The 24,649-nt window shown below is 45.0% G+C and overlaps 1 protein-coding gene across 1 annotated transcript; it reads right to left on the minus strand.

The window, feature by feature from the left end:
• Positions 1-219: 219 nt before the first annotated feature.
• Positions 220-16,232, minus strand: REM2 (RRAD and GEM like GTPase 2). The gene is made up of 4 exons (XM_070954414.1): positions 16,007-16,232; positions 11,136-11,209; positions 3,317-3,524; positions 220-494 (listed from the first exon to the last, which is right to left on the minus strand). The coding sequence occupies exons 1-4, from the start codon at positions 16,230-16,232 to the stop codon at positions 220-222; spliced, it is 783 nt and encodes a 260-aa protein (XP_070810515.1).
• Positions 16,233-24,649: the final 8,417 nt, after the last annotated feature.

Genomic DNA, 24,649 nt, shown 5'->3' on the forward strand with positions numbered 1-24,649 from the left:
AAAATTCCTCAAAATGTCCTCCTCAAAATTCAGTGCTGTGCAGAAAAGTAAAGCTTGATAAGTTAGGCATCAAAGCAGATTGGAGAGGTTGAGCCTCCATGGAGTATCCTGCCCCACGCTTGACGACGGACATGTCCGGCAAGGTGGTGGATGCTGCCCCGGGGATGCGCGAAGCAAAGGTGCATTTGTGTCTTTCCTCGGAGAAATAAGATGGATGGCTCATAGCACTGAAAGGTCATTGCAGGATTTGGACCTCTGCTTGAAGAAGCGTCCGTTGCGAGGCACCAAGCTCGAGAGGAACCGCTTGGCTTTTTTGGTGAGGCTTTCACGACGGCCGATGGTGCCTTCTTTCCTCAAGGAATCGCCCTCCCGTCGACAGCGGCGGAGGCGTATCTGGCGCACAACGCCTTCGAAGAGCTCCTCGGTGTTGTGGTGCAAGGCCGCCGAGGTCTCGATGTGTTTGCAGTTCATCATCACCGCCAGGCTGCGGCCTTCTGGGGTGAAGAGACAAGAAGGAAGGAGAGCAGTTAAGCCATCTGGGATGGTGTTGGATTTTTTTTTAACCCATCCCGCCCTCAAGATCGTGAAGCCAAGATTCTGCCCATGGTTTCTAAAAACAACCAACAATCCGGTTTAAATAGTTGTCAGATTTATGTCCATCAGCCATCTCACAACCACTCTTGGAGGTGTGTAAGATGGGCTACAAAAAAGAGGCACGACAAGGTTACAAAAATGAAATGATGACAAACACAGGACATAGGTATAGGTATAGGTATATAGGTACTCCTCAAGTTTTTATTTTATTTTATTTTATTTTATTTTAATTTAATTTGATTTATATGCCGTCCTTCTCCGGAGACTCAGGGCGGCTTACAATGCGCTAAGCAATAGCCTTCATCCTTTTGTATATTTATACAAAGTCAGCTTATTGTCCCCACAACTGGGTCCTCAATTTACCTACCTTAGAAAGGATGGAAGGCTGAGTCAACCTTGAGCCTGGCGAGATTCGAACCTGCAGTAATTGCAGGCAGCTGGTCTTAATAACAGGGTGCTTTAGACCACTGTACTACCAAGGCTCTGTAATGGAGCCTTCCCATTACATTTGTAACCCGAGGATTCGTGGGAGTGAATCTCGTACTTTGAACACAATCACTCCCTCCTTTTGCTCACGGATTCGCTAATCGAATGCGCGGTTTGTTAAATGCACATGAAGTATTTCGGAGTGGGGAAGGCCGGGGGGGGACCTAGTGATGGAACAGGCCACCGGCTTAAGATCCCCCAAGGCCTCCCCAACCCACTGAAATACCTCATTCTCCTCACAATTGCTTCCCCCCCCCACCTTTACTATCTGAAGATCTAGCAAGCTGTCTTCTCTCCAGTCTCTCAGATGCGCACACCCTTCTGCAGCTTTGTTTTGGTGTGTGCAGGCCTCGTCCAGAACTTTACAGCCCTGAAACGGAGCTCCGGAGGGAAGGCCTGATCCGGCACTCTGCAGCGGCCAAGAACGTTTCAGGACTTGTTCATCAACTCTAGGGCCGTGATGGCGAACCTATGGGATGCGTGCCAGAGGTGGCACGTAGAGCCCTCTCTGTGGGCACGCCCGCCGTCGCCAGCTGCTGTTCTAGTTTCTGGCACATATGTGGTTCTTCTGGTTTCTGCCACACTGGACAGCTGATCTTTGTGGGCGCAGGAGCACCGGAAAATGGCCTGAAAACGGCCTGGGAATCTGTCTGAAAATGGCCCCCAAAATGGCCAAAAAACAGGCATGTGCGTGCCGGCCAGCTGGTGTTTGGGTTTCCGGTGCTCCAGCACCTGCACATGCTTGTGCATGTAGGCATGTCCCTGTTTGGGCACTCGGTCCTGAAAAGGTTCACCATCACTGCACTAGGTGACGCTTATCTCGTAACTTCGAACATTCGCTAAGGGAACGCTCGTAACCCGGGGATTACCTGTACAGAGAGCCCTCGATTTACGACCACAATTGAGCCCAAAATTTCTGCTGCTAAGTGAGACTTTTGTTCACTGAGTTTGGCCCCATGTAAAGACCTTCCTTGCAAAGGTTCTTAAGTGAATTGCTGGAGTTAAATGAATTGCTGGTGCCTGGAGGCCGTACGGATCTGGATGGGGAGAAACAGGCTCAGGCTCAACCCATCCAAGACCGAGTGGCTGTGGTTTCCGATGTCCCGATATAGTCAGCTGGTGCCATTGCTGACTATTGGGGGCGAATCATTGGCCCCCACGGAAAGGGTTCGCAACTTGGGTGTCCTCCTGGATTCACGGCTGTCTTTAGAAGAGCACCTGATGGCCGTCACCGGGAGGATTTTTCATCAGGTTCGCCTGATCCGCCAGTTGCGTCCCTTTCTAGATCGGGACTCCTTACACACGGTCACTCATGCCCTCGTCACCTCCCGTCTGGACTACTGTAACGCTCTCTACATGGGGCTCCCCTTGAGGAGCACTCGGAGGCTCCAACTGGTGCAGAGTGCAGCCGCGCGGGTGGTGATGGGAGCGACGTGGCGCTCCCATGTAACGCCTCTCCTGCGCGAGTTGCACTGGCTTCCGGTGGTCTTCCGAGTGCACTTCAAGGTTTTGGTTATCACCTTTAGAGCGCTCCATGGCTTAGGACCTGGTTATTTACGGGACTGCCTGCTACCACCAATAGCCTCCCACTGACCGGTACACTCCCATAGAGAGGGGCTCCTCCGGGTGCTGTTGGCCAAACAATGTCGACTGACGGCCCCCAGGGGGAGAGCCTTCTCTGTGGGGGCACCTACTATCTGGAACGAGCTCCCCCCGGAGATACGGAGGATCCCGGATCTGCATACCTTCCGTCGCGCGCTCAAGATGTTCTTATTTCATCAAGCTGGCCTGACCTAAATTTTTCCCCTTTTTAAATGGAAATTTTAAATTTGGTTTTAAATTATTGGGGTTTTAAATTTGTTCAGCCAAATGATTTAATTTGTTTTATTCTATTTCAAATTTTGTATTCATATGTTTTATCCTATGGCTGTTCACCGCCCTGAGTCCTTTGGGAGTAGGGCGGTATACAAATTCAATAAAATGAAAATGAAAAATGAAATGAGTTGTTAAGTGAGTGACACGCTTGTTAAGTGAATCTGGCTTCCCCATTGACTTTGCTCGTCGGAAGGTCGCAAAAGGGGATTACGTGACACTGCAACGGTCATAAATATACAGTTCCTGCATATCTCCATCAAGACAAACTTTCTCTACAATTGCAAACTGACAAGGGACGATGCTCCAAGTCTCAAGGCCACCACATGCTCCCGCCTTCATCCTCAAACATTGGGTAACTCACCTTCTCGAGAGACCTCCCGGGAACGGGCCAGGTCACTCTTGTTCCCCACCAGGATAATGGGGGGATCGGTCCGAGGACTCCCGGCCCGCAGGCGCAAGAGAGTTGGGGGCACCCTGGTGAAGCTGCGCCGATCGGTCACCGAGAAGACCACCAAGAAGGCATCTCCTGTCTGGAGACAGGATTCCTGCATCCAACCTCCGGAATCTCCCTGCCAAGGAAAGGTTGGTGAAGAAAGAAAATATCAAAGGTACAGAAGCTGTGGATTACAAGTAGTCCTCGATTTACTACAGTCTGTTTAGTGACGTTTCAAAGTGACGACGGCACTGAAAAAAAGGTCTGTTTTTCACACGACCGTTCCAGCATCCCACGGGGCCACGTGGTCAAAATTCAGATCCTTGGCAACTGGTTCATATGTATGACCGTTGCAAAGTCCTGGGGTCATGTGTTCCTCTTTTGTGACTTGGAAAAGGGTTAGGTTTTCTTTTCATTATCATTATCCATCTAGGTAAGTGATGGAAGGAAGTGGCATTTGCAGAGTGGTCGTGGAGAAGGAGGAGGAGGAGAAAAATAAGAAAGAGAGGGGCAGAGGGAGGAGGAGGAGGAAGAACAAGGGGGAAGGGGAAGGGGAAGGGAAAAGGAAAAGGAAAGCAGGTGGAGAGGAAGTGAAAGGAGAAGGGGAGGAGGAAGAGGAAGAGGAGAAAGAAGAGGGAGAAGAAAAAGGAAGGGGAAGAAAGGGGAAGGGGAGGAGGAGAAGGGGAAGGAGAAGGAGGAGGAAGAGGAGAAAGAAGAGGAGGAGGAATAATAATAGGAGGAGGAGGAAGAGGAGGAAGAAGGAAGGGGAAGTGAAAGGAGAAGGGGAGGAGAAGAGGAGAAAGAAGAAGAAGGAAGGAGAAGAGAAAGAGAAGGGGAAGGAGGAGGGAAGGAGCAGGAGAAAGAAGAAAAGAAGAGGAGGAGGAAGAAGGTGGAGGAAGAGGAAGGGAAAGAAAAATGAGAAGGGGAGGGGGAAGAGGAGAGAAAGGAGGAGGGGGAGGAGGAGAAGAAGAGGAAGAAGATGGGGGAGGAGAAGAAAGAAGAAGGAGGAGAAGAAAAAAAGAAGAAGGAGAAAGTAAGGAAAAGCATTATATGGTCAATTTCTACAAAGGATTGAGGGAAAAATGGATAAAGATAAAACCTGGCAATGGCTTACAACTGGAGCATTACAAAAAAGAAACTGAAGGCTTGATTTTGGCTGCTCAAGAACAAGCTATTCAGACTAATGCGATCAAATCCAGAATTTGAAAGGGGGGGGAAATCATCCAACGATTCAAAGAACAGATCATGCAAAGAAGCAGAAGAAACAGTAGGTCACATACTCGGATCAGGGAAAAAGATTGCACAAACTGACTGTAAACAATAACGCAGTTGCCAAAATAAATCAACAGATAGAAACTAATCAAGGAAAGAGGCAACCTAGAACTAAAGAGAAATTTCCTGACGGTGAGAACAATTAACCAGTGGAACAGCTTGCCACCAGAAGTTGTGGGTGCTCCAACATTGGAAGTTTTCAAGAAGAGATTGGAAAACCGTTTGTCCAAAATTGGATAGGGCTTCCTGCTTGAGGAGGGGTTTGGACTAGATAGAAGTTTTTCTAAAAATGGCATCCATTTGTAGTAGCTGAAAGCTAAATGATATTTCTACAGGAGCAAAATTCGCGCTGATGTACAGGCTCACATAAAGCAATGGTAGGAACGCAGGTCTAAATATTTATTTATTTATTTTATTATTTTATTTTATTTTATTTTATTTTATTTTATTTTATTTTATTTATTTTATTTTATTTTATTTTATTTTATTTTATTTTATTTTATTTTATTATTTTATTTTATTTTATTTTATTTTATTTTATTTTATTTTATTTTATTATTTTATTTTATTTTATTTTATTTTATTTCTATACCGCCCTTTTCCCGAAGGACTCAGGACGGTGTACAGCCTGATTAAAAGCACAAAGGCAGACAAAATTTAAAAAAATAATTAAAATTATGAAATAATTGGCTCAATTATAAAACCCCCAAATTTAAAATCCCACATTTAAAACCAATTAAAATCTTTACATCGATAGCCCGGCCTGGCGGAACAACAAGGTTTTGAGGGCACAGCGAAATACACGGAGATCGGAGATCTTACGCATTTCTGGGGGCAGTTCGTTCCAAAGGGCAGGGGCTCCCACAGAGAAGGCCCTCCCCCTGGGTGTCGCCAGCCGACATAATTTGGCCGATGGCACCCTGAGGAGACCCTCTCTGTGGGAGCGGACTGGCCGGTGGGAGGCTCCTGGTGGCAGAAGACGGTCTCGAAGGTACCCAGGTCCAATGCCATTTAAAAAGCTGTTTTGTCTGTCACTACCGGAATGTGGTGGGACGCGGTGGCTCAGCGACTAAGACGCTGAGCTTGTTGATCCAAAGGTCGGCAGTTCAGCGGTTCGAATCCCTAGCGCCGCGTAACGGGGTGAATTCCCGTTCCTTGTCCAACCTAGCAGTTCGAAAGCACGTCAAAAATGCAAGTGGAAAAATAAGGACCACCTTTGGTGGGAAGGGAACAGCGTTCCGGGCGCCTTTGGCATGGAGTCATGCCGGCCACATGACCACGGAGACGTCTTCGGACAGCGACGGCTCTTCGGCTTTGAAACGGAGATGAGCACTGACCCCTAGAGTCGGGAACGACCAGCACATATGTGCGAGGGGAACCTTTATCTTTACCTTACCGGAATGCAAGTGGATAAATTAGGGGGGCCTATGTGATTTTATTACAATGTCCTGTTTGGAAGGATTAAAAAAAAAAATTCCTCCACCCCTTAAAAACAAAAAATCAAACAATAAAATTCAAATAAGCCACAGCTCGCAGCAATGGAAGAATTAAAATGCATTTGCCCGGCGAGGCAGAAAATAGGAATTAAAACGGCCTCTTAAAAGTCCCTGCCTTTGTACGCATTTATTATTTATTAATTTTTTTTCGGCAAACATTTGCATAATAGAGAATACTGCCATTCTATCGGGAAAGAACCCTGGCTGCATTTGCATATCGATTTGCATATATCTGTGCACTGTCTGTAGTAGTCTATTTATGCATGCATGCTTTCCCAAGCAGATGTCTCATTTGCATACGTCCGCATACTGCTTTCCTCCATTTAAGGGATTTTGGTGAAACGCTGTCATGTCTCCAATGAAATGTTTAAACTTTAAAAAAAAAACGCAGCTCGGATGGTTTGGAATTGTTGGTCATTTTTTTTTGCATTAATTTAGCATCCGCGTAATTGTGCCAAAAAGTGGAGCATTTTAAATCTGCGGCGTCTTGATTTTGGTTCCTGTTTTTGAATATTTACCGAAAACATGCAGCTTTCTTTGTTATCTTTTCCCTCGGGCTGAGGACACTAAATTTGCACTTCTACAAATCATTAAAAAATAAATAAATAAATAAATTCCAATACCGCTTAAATTCACGGTTAAATGAAGAGACGGATTGTACTTCCTGGCTGAAAGCCAACTGAAAATTAAAATGCAAATTCTTATCCCCGTTGAATAACATTGACTCCAAACTCCCTGAAAAATTCACCAGGAATCCTTCCCAGAATCAATTCTTAAGGGCTAGTAACTTGACTCGCTCAAGACTAGATTCGGGACAAGAAGCAACGGATGGAAACTAATCAAGGAGAGAAGCAACCTAGAACTAAGAAGAAAATTCCTGACGGTGAGAACAATTAGCCAGTGGAACCACTTGCCACCAGAATTCTCCAACACTGGAAGTTTTTAAGAAGAGATTGGACAACCGTTTGCCTGAAATGGTACAGGGTTTCCTGCCTGAGCAGGGGGTTGGACTAGGAGGCCTCCCAAGGTCCCTTCCAACTCTGTTATTCTATTCTATTCTATTCTATTCTATTCTATTCTATTCTATTCTATTCTATTCTATTCTATTCTATTCTATTCTACTCTACTCTACTCTACTCTACTCTACTCTACTCTATTCTATTCTATTCTATTCTATTCTATTTCTTTTTCTCTTTCTTTTTCTTTTCTATATTCTATTCCATATTTCCTATTCCATTCAGGGGTGAAATCCAGCAGGTTCTGACAGGTTCTGGAGAACCGGTAGCGGAAATTTTGAGTAGTTCGGAGAACCGGCAAGTACCACCTCTGGCTGGCCCCAGAGTGGGGTGGAAATGGAGATTTTGCAATTTCCTTCCCCCAGGAGTGGGGAGGGAATGGGGATTTTGCAGTATCCTTCCCCTGGAGTGGGGTGGGAATGGAGATTTTGCAGTATCCTTTCCCCAGGAGTGGGGAGGGAATGGAGATTTTGCAGTATCCTTTCCCCAGGAGTGGGGAGGGAATGGGGATTTTGCAGTATCTTTTCCCCAGGAGTGGGGAGGGAATGGGGATTTTGCAGTATCCTTCCCCTGGGGTGGGGTGGGAATGGAGATTTTGCAGTATCCTTTCCCCAGGAGTGGGGAGGGAATGGGTATTTTGCAGTATCCTTCCCCTGTAGTGGGGTGCGAATGGAGATTTTGTAGTATCCTTCCCCTGCCACGCCCACCAAGCCTCTATTCTATTCTATTCTATTCTATTCTATTCTATTCTATTCTATTCTATTCTACTCTACTCTACTCTACTCTACTCTACTCTACTCTATTCTATTCTATTCTATTCTACTCTACTCTACTCTACTCTACTCTACTCTACTCTACTCTACTCTACTCTACTCTACTCTACTCTACTCTACTCTATTCTATTCTATTCTTTTTCTCTTTCTTTTTCTTTTCTATATTCTATTCCATATTTCCTATTCCATTCAGGGGTGAAATCCAGCAGGTTCTGAGAGGTTCTGGAGAACCGGTAGCGGAAATTTTGAGAAGTTCGGAGACCCGGCAAATACCACTTGTGGCTGGCCCCAGAGTGGGGTGGAAATGGAGATTTTGCAATTTCCTTCCCCCAGGAGTGGGGAGGGAATGGGGATTTTGCGGTCTCCTTTTCCCAGGAGTGGGGTGGGAATGGAGATTTTGCAGTATCCTTTTCCCAGGAGTGGGGAGGGAATGGGATTTTGCAGTATCCTTCCCCTGCCACACCCATCAAGCCACTGTTCTATTCTATTCTATTCTATTCTATTCTATTCTATTCTATTCTATTCTATTCTATTCTATTCTATTCTATTCTATTCTACAGAGAGTTTCTCAGAATCTCTGAATTCCTGATTCCGGTGCCTGCAATTTTAATGGGATTACTCAGAGATCAGAAATTCAGGCCCAGGATAGTCGCTTCAAGCATTGCCAACGCCCTCCTGTATCCTACATAAATCTAATTATTGTCCATTTTCAATCAGCTAACGAATAAAAAAATGTGCTTCTTGCACGCTTTGGGTGTGTGTGTGTGTATATGTATTATATTGTGTTTTAATTAGGCCAGTGATCCGATTTGATTGGGGGCAATCGATGAAGACCTTTAGATCACTTCTTCTTCAACCACGCAAATCTGATCCAAGACACCGAGTTGAAACGACATTTGACAAATGAATGCAGACGAAAACCAGAACGTATTTTTAGAGCGCTCGAGGTTGCAAACCGGCATCTTACAGCGAAATTTAACTTCCTGGCGTACATCAAATGTAGCTATCTCTTAAAATGTGTTCCTGCTTCTGTTTAAAGATAAATCAAGTATTTTTTTTTTTTAAAATTAAATTACCTCACACGATTAGGTCATTGAATTGCCACTTCTGAATTGCAGTTGATTAGGTCATTGAATTGCCACTTCTGAATTGCAGTTGATTAGGTCATTGAATTGCCACTTCTGAATTGCAGTTGATTAGGTCATTGAATTGCAAATTCTTTGGAATTGCGACATCGGAAGTCGTGAGTGCTCCGTCTCTGGAGGCTTTCAAAAAGGGACTGGACAGCCATTTGTCTGAAGTGGTACAGGGTCTCCCTGCTCGAGCAGGGGGTTCGACTAGAAGACCTCCAAGGTTCCTTCCAGTTCTTGTTACTCTGTTATTCCTCCTCCTCCTCCTCTTCCTTCCCCTCCGTTTAAAGAAGAGGTTGGACAGCCATTTGTCTGAAATGGCGTAAGGCAGAGGTGGTATTCAGCCGGTTCGCACCGGTTCACACGAACTGGTAGCGGCGATCGTGGGTGGGCCCGCCCACCATCCCACCATCCCTGGTGCTATGCCATCCTATTTAGCCACGCTTTCGAGGCCGGGCCAGTGGTGGGTTGCCCCCGGTTCAGACCGGTTCTATAGAACTGGTAGTAAAACCGGAGGGAGGCTCTGCCCTCCGACCCCGATGTCATCAGAAGCTTCTGCACATGGGCAGAAGAGCATGCACGCGCGAGTGAAGCAAGAGCGCGCACGTGGCCCCGTTGCGAACTGGTAATAAGGGTGAGTAGAACCCACCCCTGGACCGGGCGGGAGAGAGAGCAAAGCACAGGCGCGTGTGGGGCAAATCGGTGGTAGCAATATGTGCAACCCACCTCTGGTGTCAAATCTCCCTGTTCGGGTTGGGCTAGAAGATCTCCAAGATCCCTTCCAACTCTGTTATTTTACGTTCTATCTAGTCTATGATTAATTGGAAGATTTCAAAGCTATTGTTCGATTGAACTAAGAGTCTAACCTTCTGTTCGGAATGAAATGCCGCTTGTTTTCCATTCACACCCGGACCGTTTCCCGAAAATAACATTTGGATCCACGTCAGACATTCGATCAACAATGAATAAACCTTTTCCAGAGACTTTACATGTGGGATGAATCAACCACAAAGCACCAAAAAGGATATAAAATCAGGGTGTAACAAAGGTGGTATTCAGCCGGTTCGTACCGATTCGGCTGAAGCGGCAGTGGAGATCGCAGTGGGCCCGCCCACCTGCCACGGCTCTATTTCATCCTATTTAGCCACGTTTTTGAGGCGGGGCATATGCGCAGAAGGCACGCGAGCGAGCAAAGCGCATGCACGGAAGTGTAAGAATGTAAACTTATTGGTTATATTAATGTCTGTGGAGATTCTCAGTCATCCAAGTCATGGTTGTCCCAAAGGTGCTTTTTTCAAGAGGCAACTGGATTTTCTGGTTTTTCATTGAAGACGTTTTGCTTCTCATCCAAGAAGCTTCCTTGGTTCTGGCAGGATGGTGGGGGCGATGGAAGGATCATATTTCCTCGGCTTACAACAGTTCATTTAATGCTCATTCAAAGTGCCAACAGCATTGAAAAAAAGTGACTTATGTTATGACTGTTTTTCTCACTTACCACCTTTGAAGCAACCCTGTGATCAAAACTCATATGCTTGGCCACTGACTCATACTTACGACCGTTGCTGTGTCCCAAGGTCCTTTTGATACCTTTTGATGAGCAAAATCAACGGGGAAGCCAGATTCGCTTAACAACCGGGCTACTAACGTATGAACTGCAGTGATTCATTTAACAACCGTGGCAAGAAAGGTTGTAAAATGGGGCAAAACTCGCTTAAAGAACGCTTCGCTTGACCCACAGATATTTTGGGCTCAATGGTGGTTGTAAATTGAGGACTCCCTGTATGATTTTAAGCCTCCAAGCGGCCTCAACGGCTCTCAGAGAGAGTACTAACGACTGGATGATTGCAAAGAAATATGATCCTGCTATCACCCCCAACATTCTGCCAGAAACCGATGAAGCTTCTCGGATACGAAGCGAAACCTCTTCTTCCTCCTCCAGGAAAACACACAGTCCAGTTGCCTTTTGAAAAAGCCACTTTGGAGACTTCGGTTAGCTTTTGGTCCTTTCAGATTTCAGGGTGTATTTTACCTTCTAAAACACAGAGGTTACAAAGTCATACCTGATCCCAGATGTCGTACAACGTCAAGGTCACTTCTTCGTCATCCACGTAGAATCTTCTTTCGTACGAATCTTCTGGTAGAAAAAAAAGAAGAAGTGAGCATCCAATCAGTGCAGTCCTATTTCTACAGGGTCCTTTATTATTATTATTTTTTTAAAAAAATGATGGTGAGGGAAGAATTTGGATTTGCGATGATTTGATCGAGCGGTGTTTTCAGACAAAACAGCCCAATTAAAATTAAATTATAATTAATAGTCGTCTGGTTATTCCTCGTTTTTTAACCCCCTCTGCCTTTATCCTGCCTGAAGCAACCTGTGTAGATTATCCTTCCTTTATTAATTTAACCGCTTTCATTGCCGGGTGGGATGGTAGCTATGGTAGATGTAGCAGAATAAAGAACTATTCTGAGATTTTTAATCATTTATTACAAGGGCAATTTTTTTCCAAAGCAGTTGTCGGTTAAGTAACTACCGGCTGAACCAAGCGACTCCCTCATTTTTTTTCCCCTCTCAATTTAATTATGTGTATTTTACTGGTCTGGCCTGTGTTTATTTTTCGCTTTGTCGAGTTTCCTTGGGAGAAATGAAATAAATTAAACGGTGTTTGGGAGCCCTGCAATTTGGGTTTAATTGTTCTAATGAAGCTAAGCCCTTCGCACACAGCAGAGCAATTTTGCTGTAATATATATATATATATATATTTTAAAAAGCCGTACTGTGTTTTGAACAATCCTTTCCTTAGATAATTTAATTTTCTGGATCCTTATTGCCTCGACGTCGTACCAAATTTGCAAGATTGCATTAAAAAGTTCAACCCCAAAGTCTGAAGTGGATCTTGGGGGTGAGATATAAACTTATTTCCTTCCTTCCTTCCTTCCTTTTTCTCTCTCCTTCCTTGCCTTCTTCCTTCCTTTTTTCTGTCTTCTTACCTCTCTCTCCTTCCTTCCTCTTTTCTATTTTCTTTCCTCTCTCTCTCCTTCCTTCCTTTTCTTTCTCCTTCTCTCTCCCTCCCTCCCTCTTTTTTCTTTCTTTTTCTCTTCCTTCCTTCCTTTTTCTCTCTCCTTCCCTCCCTCCTTCCTTCCTCTTTCTATCTTCTTTCCTTTCTCCTTCCTTCCTTTCTTTTTCTTTCTCTCTCTCTCCCTCCCTTTCTTTCTTTCTCTTCCTTCCTTCCTTTTTCTCTCTCCTTCCTTGTCTCCTTCCTTCCTTCCTTCTTCTTTTTCTTTCCCTCCCTTCCTCCCTTCCTCTTTTCTATCTTCTTTCCTCCCTCTTTCCTTCCTTCCTTTTTCTTTCTCTCTTTCTTTCCCTCCCTCTCTCTCTCTCTCTTTCTTTCTTTCTTTCTTTCTTTCTTTTCCTTCCTTTTTCTCTCTCCTTCCTTGCCTCCTTCCTTCCTCTTTTCTATTTTTCCTCTCTCTCCTTCCTTCCTTCTTCTCTTTCTTCCTTTTTTCTTTTTTTCTTTTTTTCTTCTTTCTTTTTCTTTCCCTCTCCTTCCTTCCTTTTTCTTTTTCTTTCTCTCTCTCTCTCTCTCTCTCTTTTTTAAAAAAGGAAGATTCCCATAACTTTCATGTAACTTTATCAAGTAGGAATTCAACAGGAGTTGTTTCCTTATTCGCATTTATGTGAGGGATGGGGGGAAACAGCCCGATGGGCAGAACTTTTTGAAGTTCCTTAAGACAGACAGCGGTTGCGGAAATGTAAGCTACACAAAGGAACCTACTATCATACATGGTGGACCTGCCCAAAGGCAAAACAATACTGGCGAATGATCGAAACACAAATAGAACAAATTACACAGCATAGAATAGAAATGAATCCAGAAACCTTCCTACTAGGCATTATATCTGGACAATATAAAAAGGAAATAAAATACCTAATAATTCACATAACAACGGCAGCACGCATAATTTTTGCACAAAATTGGAAGAGTAATGACATACCAAGCGAGGAGAAAGTAATTAGTAAGATCATGGAATGTGCAGAAATGGACAGACTCACAAAGGAACTTCAAGATAAGGAAGAACATGATTACTATTTAGTATGGGATAAGTTGTACACTTGGTTGGAAGATAGGAAAAGGAAAAAACAGGACTAGGAGGTAGCCAGTGGAACCCAAGATAGATATAGAAACACAAACTATTTATCGGCCAAGAGGGACTTAAAAAAGTTTAAACACAACACAACCGACCCAATGAGAGAGGAGTCAAACATACAAATGAGAATTATATAACAGACTACAGTTGCGATAACGTTGATAAGATTATACCTGATTTCTTTTTCTCTGTGTATACGTTTTGTATGTCTTGTTTTTACTTGTTCTGTTTTGTTTGTATCTTTAAATAAACAAAATTTCAAAAAAAAAACAAAAAAAAAACAGACAGCTAATCCACCTTAGACGCAGATAGTTCTTGACTTACAAACAAAATTGAGCCATTGTTTTTCCATAGGTTAAGAGGTGACCAATTACTAAAATAGTTTACATGTGTGGTGAAGGGAAGTCATTCCTTTCTCACCTTTAAAGCGCTCCATGGAATAAGGCCGGGATACCTGTGAGACCGCCTGCTGCTACCGATAACCTCCCACCGCACAGAGAGGGCCTCCTCAGGGTGCCGTCGGCCAAGCAATGTCAGCTGGCGGCCCCCAGGGGGAGAGCCTTCTCTGTGGGGGCACCCAACCTGTGGAATTTCTTTCTTTTTCTTTTTCTTTTATTTGATTTATATACCGCCCTACTCCCGAAGGACTCAGGGCGGTGAACAGCCAACAATAAAATACATATGTACAAAATTTAAAAAGCAAAATTAAAATCGAATTAAATAGTTTAGCCCAGACAGATTAAAACCCCAATCAATTTAAAAGAAATTTAAACTTTGAGTATTAAAAATATTAAAAAATATTTAAATTGTTTAAAAAGAGGGAGAAAGTTAGGCCAGGCCCGCCTGGTGAAATAAAATGATCTTTAGAGCGCGGTGGAAGATGCGCAGATCCGGGATCCTCCGTATCTCCGGGGGGAGCTCGTTCCAGATAGTAGGTGCCCCCACAGAGAAGGCCCTCCCCCTGGGGACCACCAGTCGACATTGTTTGGCCAACGGCACCCGGAGGAGCCCCTCTCTATGAGAGCGTACCAGCCGGTGGGAGGCTATTGGTGGTAGTAGGCGGTCCCGCAAGTAATGAGGAATGAGCTACCTCCTGGAATACGACTGATCCCGGACCTCCGCGCTTTCCGAAAGGCCCTGAAGACTTATTTATTTCAACAAGCTGGCCTAGCTTAAAATGTTTTAATGGGGTTTTTAAATTTCCGATTTTATTGATTCTGGGTTTTAAATTGGGAACTTTTTGATTTTGAAGATCTGGGATTTTAAATTGGAAATGCCGATGATTTAATTTATTTTAGTTTTTTTCTTAACTTTTGTACTATATATATATATTTTTCTTACTTCTTCGTAGGGTTCTGGGCTTGCTAGGTGTTAGAAAGGAAAAAAGCCCAGAACCGAGTAGATGTGATTCTACTGAGCTGGAGCTACAAAAAAACCTTGGCTACGTAGGGAAAACCTGGCTAGAAAAAAAACACACATAAACCCTACGAAGAAGTAAGAAAATTGATACTGTACCTTTACAGGGAGGATACATAAGATATGGGTGTGGCCTACTGATGACAGCTAACGAGCTAGAAATGGATCTATTTAGGTCTCCCACCTAGCAGTTAGAGCTTGCTAGGTGTTAGAAAGGAAAAAAGCGCAGAACCGAGTAGATGTGATTCTACTGAGCTGGAGCTACAAAAAAACCTTGGCTACATAGGGAAAACCTGGCTAGAAGAAGATCCGTTAGCGATGGTGGCGGGTGGTTCGGAGAATTGGTAGCAAAAATCCGTGCCCCCGCCCCATGCCCAGCTAAGCCGCACAATCATCAGAGGCTTTTTTTTTTACTTTTAAAAGCATTTTTTCTACAACCTCTTCGGCCGAAAAAATGCTTTTAAATTTTTTTTAAAAAAAAGGCTCTAATGATGGCGCAGCTCAGCTGGGATCATCAAAGGCTTTTAAAAGAAAAAAAACCCTTTTTTTCTTTTAAACACCTCTGACAATCCAAGCTGAGTTGCCTGATCAGCAGAGACTTTTTTTTCTTTTAAATGCCTCTAACGATCAGGCAACTCAGCTTGGATCATCAGAGGCATTTAAAAGAAAAGAAGGATTTTTTTCTTTTAAATGCCTCTGACGATCCAAGCTGAGTTGCCTGATCGTCAGAGGCATTTTTTCTTTTAAATGCCTCTGCCGATCAAGCAACTCAGCTGGGATCGTCAGAGCCTTTTGAAAGCATTGTTTTAACAACCTCTTCGCCGAAGAGGTTGTAGAAAAAATGGTTTTAAAAGTAAAAAAAAAAAATTGGCCACGCCCACCCAGTCACATTACCTCACCACCACCAAGCCACACCCACAGAACCGGTAGCAACAAAGTTTAGATTTCACCACTGATATATATATATATTCTTTTTTACTTTATTCTCTACCTTTTCTATTTTCTTTCCTTTCTCTCTGCACCTTCTGTTTTTCTTTCTTCCTTTTTTTTTCTTCCTTTTTAAAATTTGTAATGTTTAACAAAACCATTATTTAAAAATAAAAAATATTTACTGCTTTGCACAGGCTTCGTTCTTCTCAACCAGTGAAACGAAGAGTAGATTCAATAACAGTAACAGAGTTGGAAGGGACCTTGGAGGTCATTTAGTTCAACCCACTGCTCACGTAGGAGACCCGTACTAGGGGTTCGAACCCCCGACCTTTCCGATCGACAAGCTCAGTGTCTCAGCCACTGAGCCACCTAGTCAGGCTTAATAGGGATCTCCTAAGAGAAAAGGACCACTCTTTCTTCGTTTGCCATCCTTCCTTACCTGCGTGATCTTCCTCAGGATGGGCGACACCTTTCATGCCCCCGAAGATGGCCGCCAACGTTGTCTTGCCCACTCCGTTCTCCCCCAACAGCATGACTTTGTACGGGCCTCGGCCGCCCGCCGGACTGGCTCCGCCATGGCTGCTGACCTCCGGAGAACTTGGCGGAGAGTCCAGTTCCTCCACGGCGGAGGCCCTCACCAGCTGGTGTTTGATGGGCAGGGGCATGCTGCCACGACGAGGTCCGGCCCCTGCCAACGCCGGGGGCAACGTCATGGCTGACCGGGAGCTGCCCAAAGAGAGAGAGAGAGACAAGAGGGGAGGTTGACTGCGAAGGACATTTTGCTAACAGATTCAGAGTCCAGGGGTGGCAACGACACCTGTCCCACCTTGTCTTTGTCTGGAGGCTGAGCAGAGCCAGGGCTATGGAGGGGAGACCACAAGGAGATCACCAAAGCTTTCTCGGGAAGTCGGACGAACGTGTGAAAGGAAGCAGTGCCAAATTTACGGTACATGAAGGTCTCCCTAAAGTCACCCTGTCTTTTTTTTGACAGCTGGTAGGGGCTCGAGAAGGGAGAATAGCTTGACTCTCTTCTTTGTGGCAGCCCCTGAGATATTGGAAGACAGCTAACATGTCTCTCCTAGTCCTTCTTTTCACTAAACTAGACATACCAAGTTCTGTTCTGACCTAGGCTTCTCGAGAAAGCATAAATCACAATCTTAGTTCCCAAAAAAACTCTTTTATTGAGACGGCTGTGAATTCTGTTCATTCACAGCCCGTAACGAGTGCCAAGCAGTTTGTGAATAGTCTGACAGAAGTCTGCCACGGTCTTTCGGGATAAGGCTGATAAGCACCCACCTTTATCTCCCTTGACACGCTGCCAAAAACCTAATTGGCAATTAGCTTTGGAAGGCCAAACGGAGCACAGAGTCAAAACGGAGCTTCAGAGTTTAAACCAACCAGAACGAACAAAGTTGCTTCCTGCAAAGGCTCACGTGCCTTTGCTCCTCCTTTATGTCATATGGGAGATGCCAATCATCTCCAAGCCTTACTCCCGAGTCGCCCCTTTTGTCTTAACTGTTCTTGCCTTCTGGCAGCTCTGCACATGCGCACACTGGGAACAGGCTCCCCCTGCTCCTCTGCCTCGCTGATGTCCGACTCTGAAGGCTCCGGAGGCAGCACATAACTCCCAGATGACCCTGGCCCCATCTCTGCCTCCGACGCAGAGCTCTCGTCTGAGCCTTCCCCAGACTCCAGGACTGACCCATGTTCCTCCCTAGCCTCCTCACTGTCCAACTCTGCTGCCAGCTCCGCAGGCTGCCGGCGGACCGCAACAACTTCTTCATATGTTTTAGCCTCCAGTCCCCTAATGATCTTTGTTGCTCTTCTCGGCACTCTTTCTAGAGTCTCCACATCTTTTTTACATCGTGGCTACCAAAATTGGATGCAGCATTCCAGGTGTGGCCTTACCAAGGCATTATAAAGTGGTATTAACACTATTTATTTATTTATTTATTTATTTATTTATTTATTTATTTATTCATTTATTTTTAAATTTGTATACCGCCCTTCTCCTTTCGGACTCAGGGCGGTGAAGAGCCAAAATAAAACATTTGTACACAAAAGTTAAAATAATTATTAAAACTAATTAATGAAATTTGGCCCATAATTTAAAATATATCAATTAAAAATCAGTATCAAATGTTAAAACCAACATGGAATCAGGTCAGCTGAAAAAAGTAAGTTTTTAGGGCCTGACGAAAAGTCCGGAGGTCTGGAATCACTCGTATCTCTGGGGCTAGATCGTTCCAGAGGGTAGGTGCCACCACAGAGAAGGCTCTCCCCCTGGGGTTCACCAGCCAACATTGTCTGGCTGACGGTACCCTGAGAAGGCCCTCTCTGTGGGAGCGAACCGGCCAGTGGGAGGCAATTGATGACAGAAGGTGGTCCCGTAAGTACCCCGGCCCTAAGCCATGGAGTGCTTTAAAGGTGGTCACCAACACCTTGAAGCGCACCCGGAAGTCCACCGGAAGCCAATGCAGCTCGCGCAGGAGAGGTGTCACGTGGGAGCGCCCCGTCGCTCCCATAATCCCCCGTGTGATCTTGATTCTATTCCTCTGTTTATGCAGCCTAGAACTGTTTTGGCTACTCTCCAAAGCACCTGAGAGTAGGACAAGAAGCAATGGGTGGAAACTAATCAAGGAGAGAAGCAACTTAGAACTAAGGAGAAATTTCCTGACAGTTAGAACAATTAATCAGTGGAACAACTTGCCTCCAGAAGTTGTGAATGCTCCAACACTGGAAGTTTTTCAGAAGATGTTGGATAACCATTTGTCTGAAGTGGTATAGGGTTTCCTGCTTTAAGCAGGTGGTTGGACTAGAAGACCTCCAAGGTCCCTTCCAACTCTGTTATTCTATTCTATTCTATTCTATTCTATTCTATTCTATTCTATTCTATTCTATTCTATTCTATTCTATTCTATTCTATTCTATTCTATTCTATCCTATTATCTTCTTCCCTCAAGATGATGCTATAGGGCATTGCATGCCAAAGCAACTAGACACAAAGACAGTTTTTTCCCCGTGCCATCACTCTGCTAAACAACTAATTCCCACAACACTGAGAAATTACCGAGTAGGCTGTGTTACTATTGTCCTTCTCCTCTTTTCTATGACCTATTTCCTTCTCTTCTCAGGACTACAACTTTGCTGCTTGTATCTTACGATTTATATAAATTGTTTTATTGAGTATCCTCGTGTGATTTATGCTGATTGCTTATTTGGTCTCCTATGACTATCACTTATCATTTATGATGAATGTATTTAATGATGATTATGATCACGATTTATCACTTGCTTATACGCACACTGAGAGCTTATGAATCAGAGACAAATTCCTCGTGTGTCTGATCACAATTGACCAATAAAGAATATTCTATTCTATTCTATTCTATTCTATTCTATTCTATTCTATTCTATTCTATTCTATTCTATTCTATTCCATTCCATTCCATTCCATTCCGTTCCATTCCATTCCATATTTTCTATTCTATTGTATTCTATTGTATTCTGTTCCGTTCCGTTCCGTTCCCTTCCCTTCCCTTCCCTTCCATATTTTCTATTCTATTCTATTCTATTCTATTCTATTCTATTCTATTCTATTCTATTCTATTCTATTCTATTCTATTCTATTCTATTCCATTCCATTCCATTCCATTCCATTCCATTCCATTCCATTCCATTCCATTTTTTGTATTCTATTGTATTCTATTGTATTATGTTCCATTCCGTTCCGTTCTTCCCTTCCCTTCCCTTCCCTTCCATATTTTCTATTCTATTCTATTCTATTCTATTCTATTCTATTCTATTCTATTCTATTCTATTCTATTCTATTCTATTCCATTCCATTCCATTCCATTCCATTTCATCTGGGGCCAGCTTAAAAACCTGCATTTACCGCAACACGCAAAGCTGGCTTAATCCTAGCTTAGGTGGATCTCACCCACTTGCTGCATCTAGGATCATGGCCCAATCCCCCGAAAACAGGTTCCTTTGTTAACCGGATTATGAGTGTATATTTGTGTGTCTGTTTATTTGTGAATGCGCTCACTGTGCTTGATGGATACACCACCAAGACGATGAACCAGACACCACCGGATGTGTGGAAGACACCGATTTTTCTGTACGGCACGACCCATTTGCTGTGCAGAAACTATTTTTTTTTTAAAAAACCATGCACGGACTCGCATTTCTGAGCTGGAGACCAAAAAAGAGCACACGGCTGCACGCATGTCACATTAATGTCTTCTCTCCTCCATCGCTCTGCACGCCGTCGGGCTCATTCATCCCCGATCAGCAGCGCAAAGGCGCACAAATTACACACGCCTGATCTATTTGTCTAGTTCATCGCTTCATTAATTCTGCACTGCTGTACGGTGTGTAATTGCATTGCCGAGCCGTTGCTCAGCTTCAATCGGTTTTCAGACCAGTTGTTTGGGCTCACCAAGCCCACCCATTCGCACGTGGATATGTGTGTGAAGGTTCCCACGAATGCCCTAATTAAATCATGAGTCTCGAGCCAAGCTTCAAAAGAAATCCAGTTATTTATTAGGAGCTTCATGTCAGCACGTTCCCAAGCGAAGCTGGCTCTGACCCTACGTAATTTACGCTCCAATTATGACCCTGTTTCCCCACTCCCCCCAGGGTGTGTCATCCATCACATTCCAACGGAGCAAAGTCACTCCCCTCCAGCTGCTGTAGGTAACCCTGGGATACAGCCTTGAACGAGATAAGCATGGAATGTGCATCTGTTTTTGGCTGCAGATGCACATTTGGCTGTGCAGTTTCGCCGGTTTCCCATCCCCCCTGGCCTATGGCAACTCAAGAGCAGGCCAGGGATGCTTTGCGACTTGACAACGTGTGCCCCGGGATCCTGTGCACACTCTGCCCTGCCTTCAAACCCAATGCAAAGCGTTGACCTTTTGTGCTCAATCAATTGCACACACACATCAAACTCACACCGACATGCAATCGAATTGGCTGTTTGTTATGTCTCATCAAATTCACACCGACATGCAATCGAACTGGATGTTCGTTGGGTCTCATCAAACTCACACCGGCAAGCAATCGAATTGGCCGTGCGTTGTGTCTCCGCACAAAAGCAGCTGGAAAAAGGAGACCTTTTAGGACTGCACAACCAATAGTAGGATTCAGCCAGTTCGGATTGGTTCAGGCCGGTTCGGGCTAACCAGTAGTTAAATTGCTGGTTGGCCCCACCCTGCCCCTTCCAGGAATCTCCATGTGCCCCATTTTGGCTCCCAGGTAAGTGCAGGGAGGCCTCCTAGGCCCAAAATGGGGCACGGGGGGGGGGGCGGCACGGCCCCTCTGCGGCCCATTTTCGCTCCCAGGAGGCTGCAGGGAGGCCTATTAGGCCCAAAATGGGGCGCAGAGGGTGTGTGTCCCCCCCGCACCCCGTTTTTGCTCCCGGGGGTGCAGGAGGCGGAGTGCTGCCTGTCACACACTGGCCACGCCCACCATGGCCACGCCCACCCAGCCAATCATTAGGGAAGAGAACCGGATGTTAAATTATTTGAATCCCACCACTGTAACCACAACCAAAACCCTCAATTCTTGGAGGATGTTTAAACATCCCCACGTACTTTAGAGGATTTGAATTGGTGGAAAATTCTCGGCTAAAAAGAAATATCTATTACTTCATTTGGGTATCTGTGTTATCCTAGCATAAGAAGTCGTATTTTCAATTCTTTCCCGTGGCTGATTTTTGTAAGGTCGAAAGGCAGAAAGGCCTGACTGCTTATTCATTAAAAGGATTTATGTACTGCCTTTTGGAAAAATCCCAAAGCAGTTAACAAATCTGATTAAAACCATTATATATATATATATATAATATATTAAGTGTTTTTCTATCGAGGCACCTGGTCTACCCCAGCATGTGGGAAGGAGCCTACTGCATCCCTTTCGCCTTTCAGCTTCAATCCAGGAGCCCTCAAGCAGTTGCATTTACGACAAACCATTTTATACCAAATTTCTTTATCAGAGAAATATAAATTATATATATATATTTGTTTTCTGAGGTTTTCGCGGGTGTTTGTATGTAGGTCTTTGGTTATTCGGGTTTTCTCCCGCGTAAAATTGGAGGCGTCTTGGCAACGTTTCGACGAAGTCTCATTTGTCATCTTCAGGCTGGTGTTTTCAGCTTCGTGCTTCTAGGAGCAATGTGTGTGATCGCAGCTGTTTCTTCCTTTTAACGTTGCCAAGACACCTCCAATTTTACGCGGGAGAAAACCCGAATAACCAAAGACCTATACACACACACACACACACACACACACACACACACACACATATATATATATATATCGCTGATATATAAAACATGATAAAGACTAAGCCCACAAATATTTAGAAAGAGTGGCAGGGAAGGACAATTTAAGAGTCTGATAATGAAAATACGCTCCAGCATTTAAAAAGAATTGAAGTGTGGATGGCAGCATCTAGCCAGCTTTGAATAATCTCAGCTAGAATTCTGTAAGCGGAATTGCGTCTGGTTAGACTTCGGATAGGAGACCACATGAAAAGCCCAGAACTGCAACTAAATAAAGAAATTTTTAAAAGCACCCCAGGAAAAGAGGATGATAGGCCGTGGAAGGTAATATACCTTATCCATAAATTCAACAAGATTCTATTTTTTGTCTTGAGAGGGAAATGGCCTTTTCTGTCTTTTTATAGCTTGGATCACTTCCTTGAGCTCCCCACAAGACGTTTCTCAGAACGGGGAAAGGAATCACGACGTCTGCTTTGGCTCAGCCCTTGAGATTTATTCAGATATAAAGGAGGAATATGATTAAATCAAAATACTTTTTTTTTTTTTTTAATTTGATTTATATGCCGCCCTTCTCCGGAGACTCAGGGTGGCTTACAATGCGTTAAGCAATAGCCTTCATTCTTTTGTATATTTTATACAAAGTCAGCTTATTGCCCCCACAAACTGGGTCCTCATTTCACCTACCTTAGAAAGGATGGAAGGCTGAGTCAACCTTGAGCCTTGGAGAGATTCGAACCAGCAGAAATTGCAGGCAGCTGTGTTAATAACAGGGTGCACTAAACCCCTGTACTATCAAGGCTCTTCATTTTTTTCCTCCATCCCATCCCAGCCCAGCGGCCAGAGTCAAGTCCCAGAAGGCAAGTGTTTCCCTACAGGGGCAAGTGCTTCACCCGTTGAATTTTTGCCTGTAGCACATCTTCGGCAAGGCGTAGGAGGCCCGCCCAGAAATGCAGCGGATTAACGGAGGACATCGGTGAATGTGAAATGGCTAAAATAAAATTTGCCGGCTTTCAAATTCTAAACTGGGGTGTTTCCAAAGCTAGGCCGTGTGAAGATGGGTGGACTTCAACTCCCAGAATTCTCCAGCGGGCTGGGGAATTCTGGGAGTTGAAGTCCACCCCATCTTCATGCGGCCTAGCTTGAGAATCACAGTTCTAAACAGTTTCAGCCAAATGCACACGATGGGTTTGCAATCCCTGCTCTCTTTCCAACCACAACCATGCACCACACACAAACACACCAGGGGTGAAATGCTACCGGTTCACACCGGTTTGGGGGAACTGGTTGCGGCAGCGGAGGGTGGTTCGGAGAACTGGTAGTGGTGGCGGAGGGTGGTTCGGAGAACTGGTAGTGGTGTCAGCACAAGGCTCCACCCATCCACCCGGACATCGTTACTTCCTGGTTTTAACCAGGAAGTAACCTGTTGTTTACCCTCTGCGCATGCGCAGAAGGCTTTGCACATGTGACGTTCAGGAATGCGAGCGAAGCGAGTAGGGAAGGTAAGTAGATTTCAACCCTGACACACACACACATACACACAAAGTTAATGAATGCAATGCTCACTTTCCTTTCTGCATTTCCAGAATCGTCCCGGGTGCAAAATAAATCCACGAAGGACAGACATACCCACCCCTACCCGAAACACGGCTAACCCAGCTAACATTGCATCCCCGTTATGGTAACTGCACAACAGCGGCGTCTGGCAAGCAGAGGAATTGATTTCTTCCCCCCCCAAAAAAAACTCAGTACTGATTTACACACACACACACACACTGAGGAGCACAGAGAGAGCAGTACACAAAAACCGCTACTCGATGCGTAATCTTTGCGTCGTGTGCAAGGAAGACGCAAAACGCAACAGCGGTACCCGACTTCAATCTGTCTCCAGTCCAGCTGGCTGGGTCAGATTCACAAAGCTCCCCCACCCTCCATGCTGCGTTCACACGGATACGGGTTCCCGGGTTGGCGAGCACACACTGACAGAAAGGGCCAACGCGTTTTCACCGATCGAAACAATTGCACAACACTGTGCTCACAGTGCACTACTAACACTGATGTTGTTAGCTAGTTTGGTCATGAAAGGTCTGCGAGAAAACAAGCAAGTTCAGAGGGCACCAAGCTCCTCCTCCTCCTCCTCCTATCTGCAAACCCCCCTCCTTCTAGCACTGATGCTATCCCCTAGTTGGGCCCTGAAACGTCTGCAAGAAAGAAAGAAAGCTCAGCAGGCATCAAGGACCCCACAGCCCTTTCCCTCCCCCCCTCCTCCTCTCCGCAAACTTCACTCCTTCTAGCACTGATGATATAACCTAGTTGGGCCCTGAAACGTCTATAAGAAAACAAGAAAGCTCGGAGGGCACCAATGACCTCACAGCCTTTTTCTCCTCCTCCTCCTCCTCCTCCTCCTCCTCCTCCTCCTCCTCCTCCTCCTCCTCCTCCTCCTCCTCCTCCTCTCTGCAAACCTCACTCCTTCTAGCACTGATGATATAACTTAGTTGGGCCCTGAAATGTCTGTAAGAAAGCAAGAAAGCTCAGAGGCCACCAAGGACCTCACAGCTTTTTTTCTCCTCCTCCTCCTCCTCCTCCTCCTCTCTGCAAACCTCACTCCTTCTAGCACTGATGCGATCCCCTAGTTGGGCACTGAAATGTCTGCAAGGAAGCAAGCAAGTTCAGAGGGGCAAGGACCCCACAGTCTTCTCCTTCTCCTTCTCCTTCTCCTTCTCCTTCTCCTTCTCCTTCTCCTTCTCCTTCTCCTTCTCCTTCTCCTCCTCCTTCTCCTCTCTGCAAACCTCACTCCTAGCA

The sequence above is a fragment of the Pituophis catenifer genome, unplaced genomic scaffold (assembly GCF_029215685.1).
Source record: "Pituophis catenifer annectens isolate HBS135680 unplaced genomic scaffold, rPitCat1.0.hap2 SCAF_15, whole genome shotgun sequence".
NCBI classification, from domain to species: Eukaryota; Metazoa; Chordata; class Lepidosauria; order Squamata; family Colubridae; genus Pituophis; species Pituophis catenifer.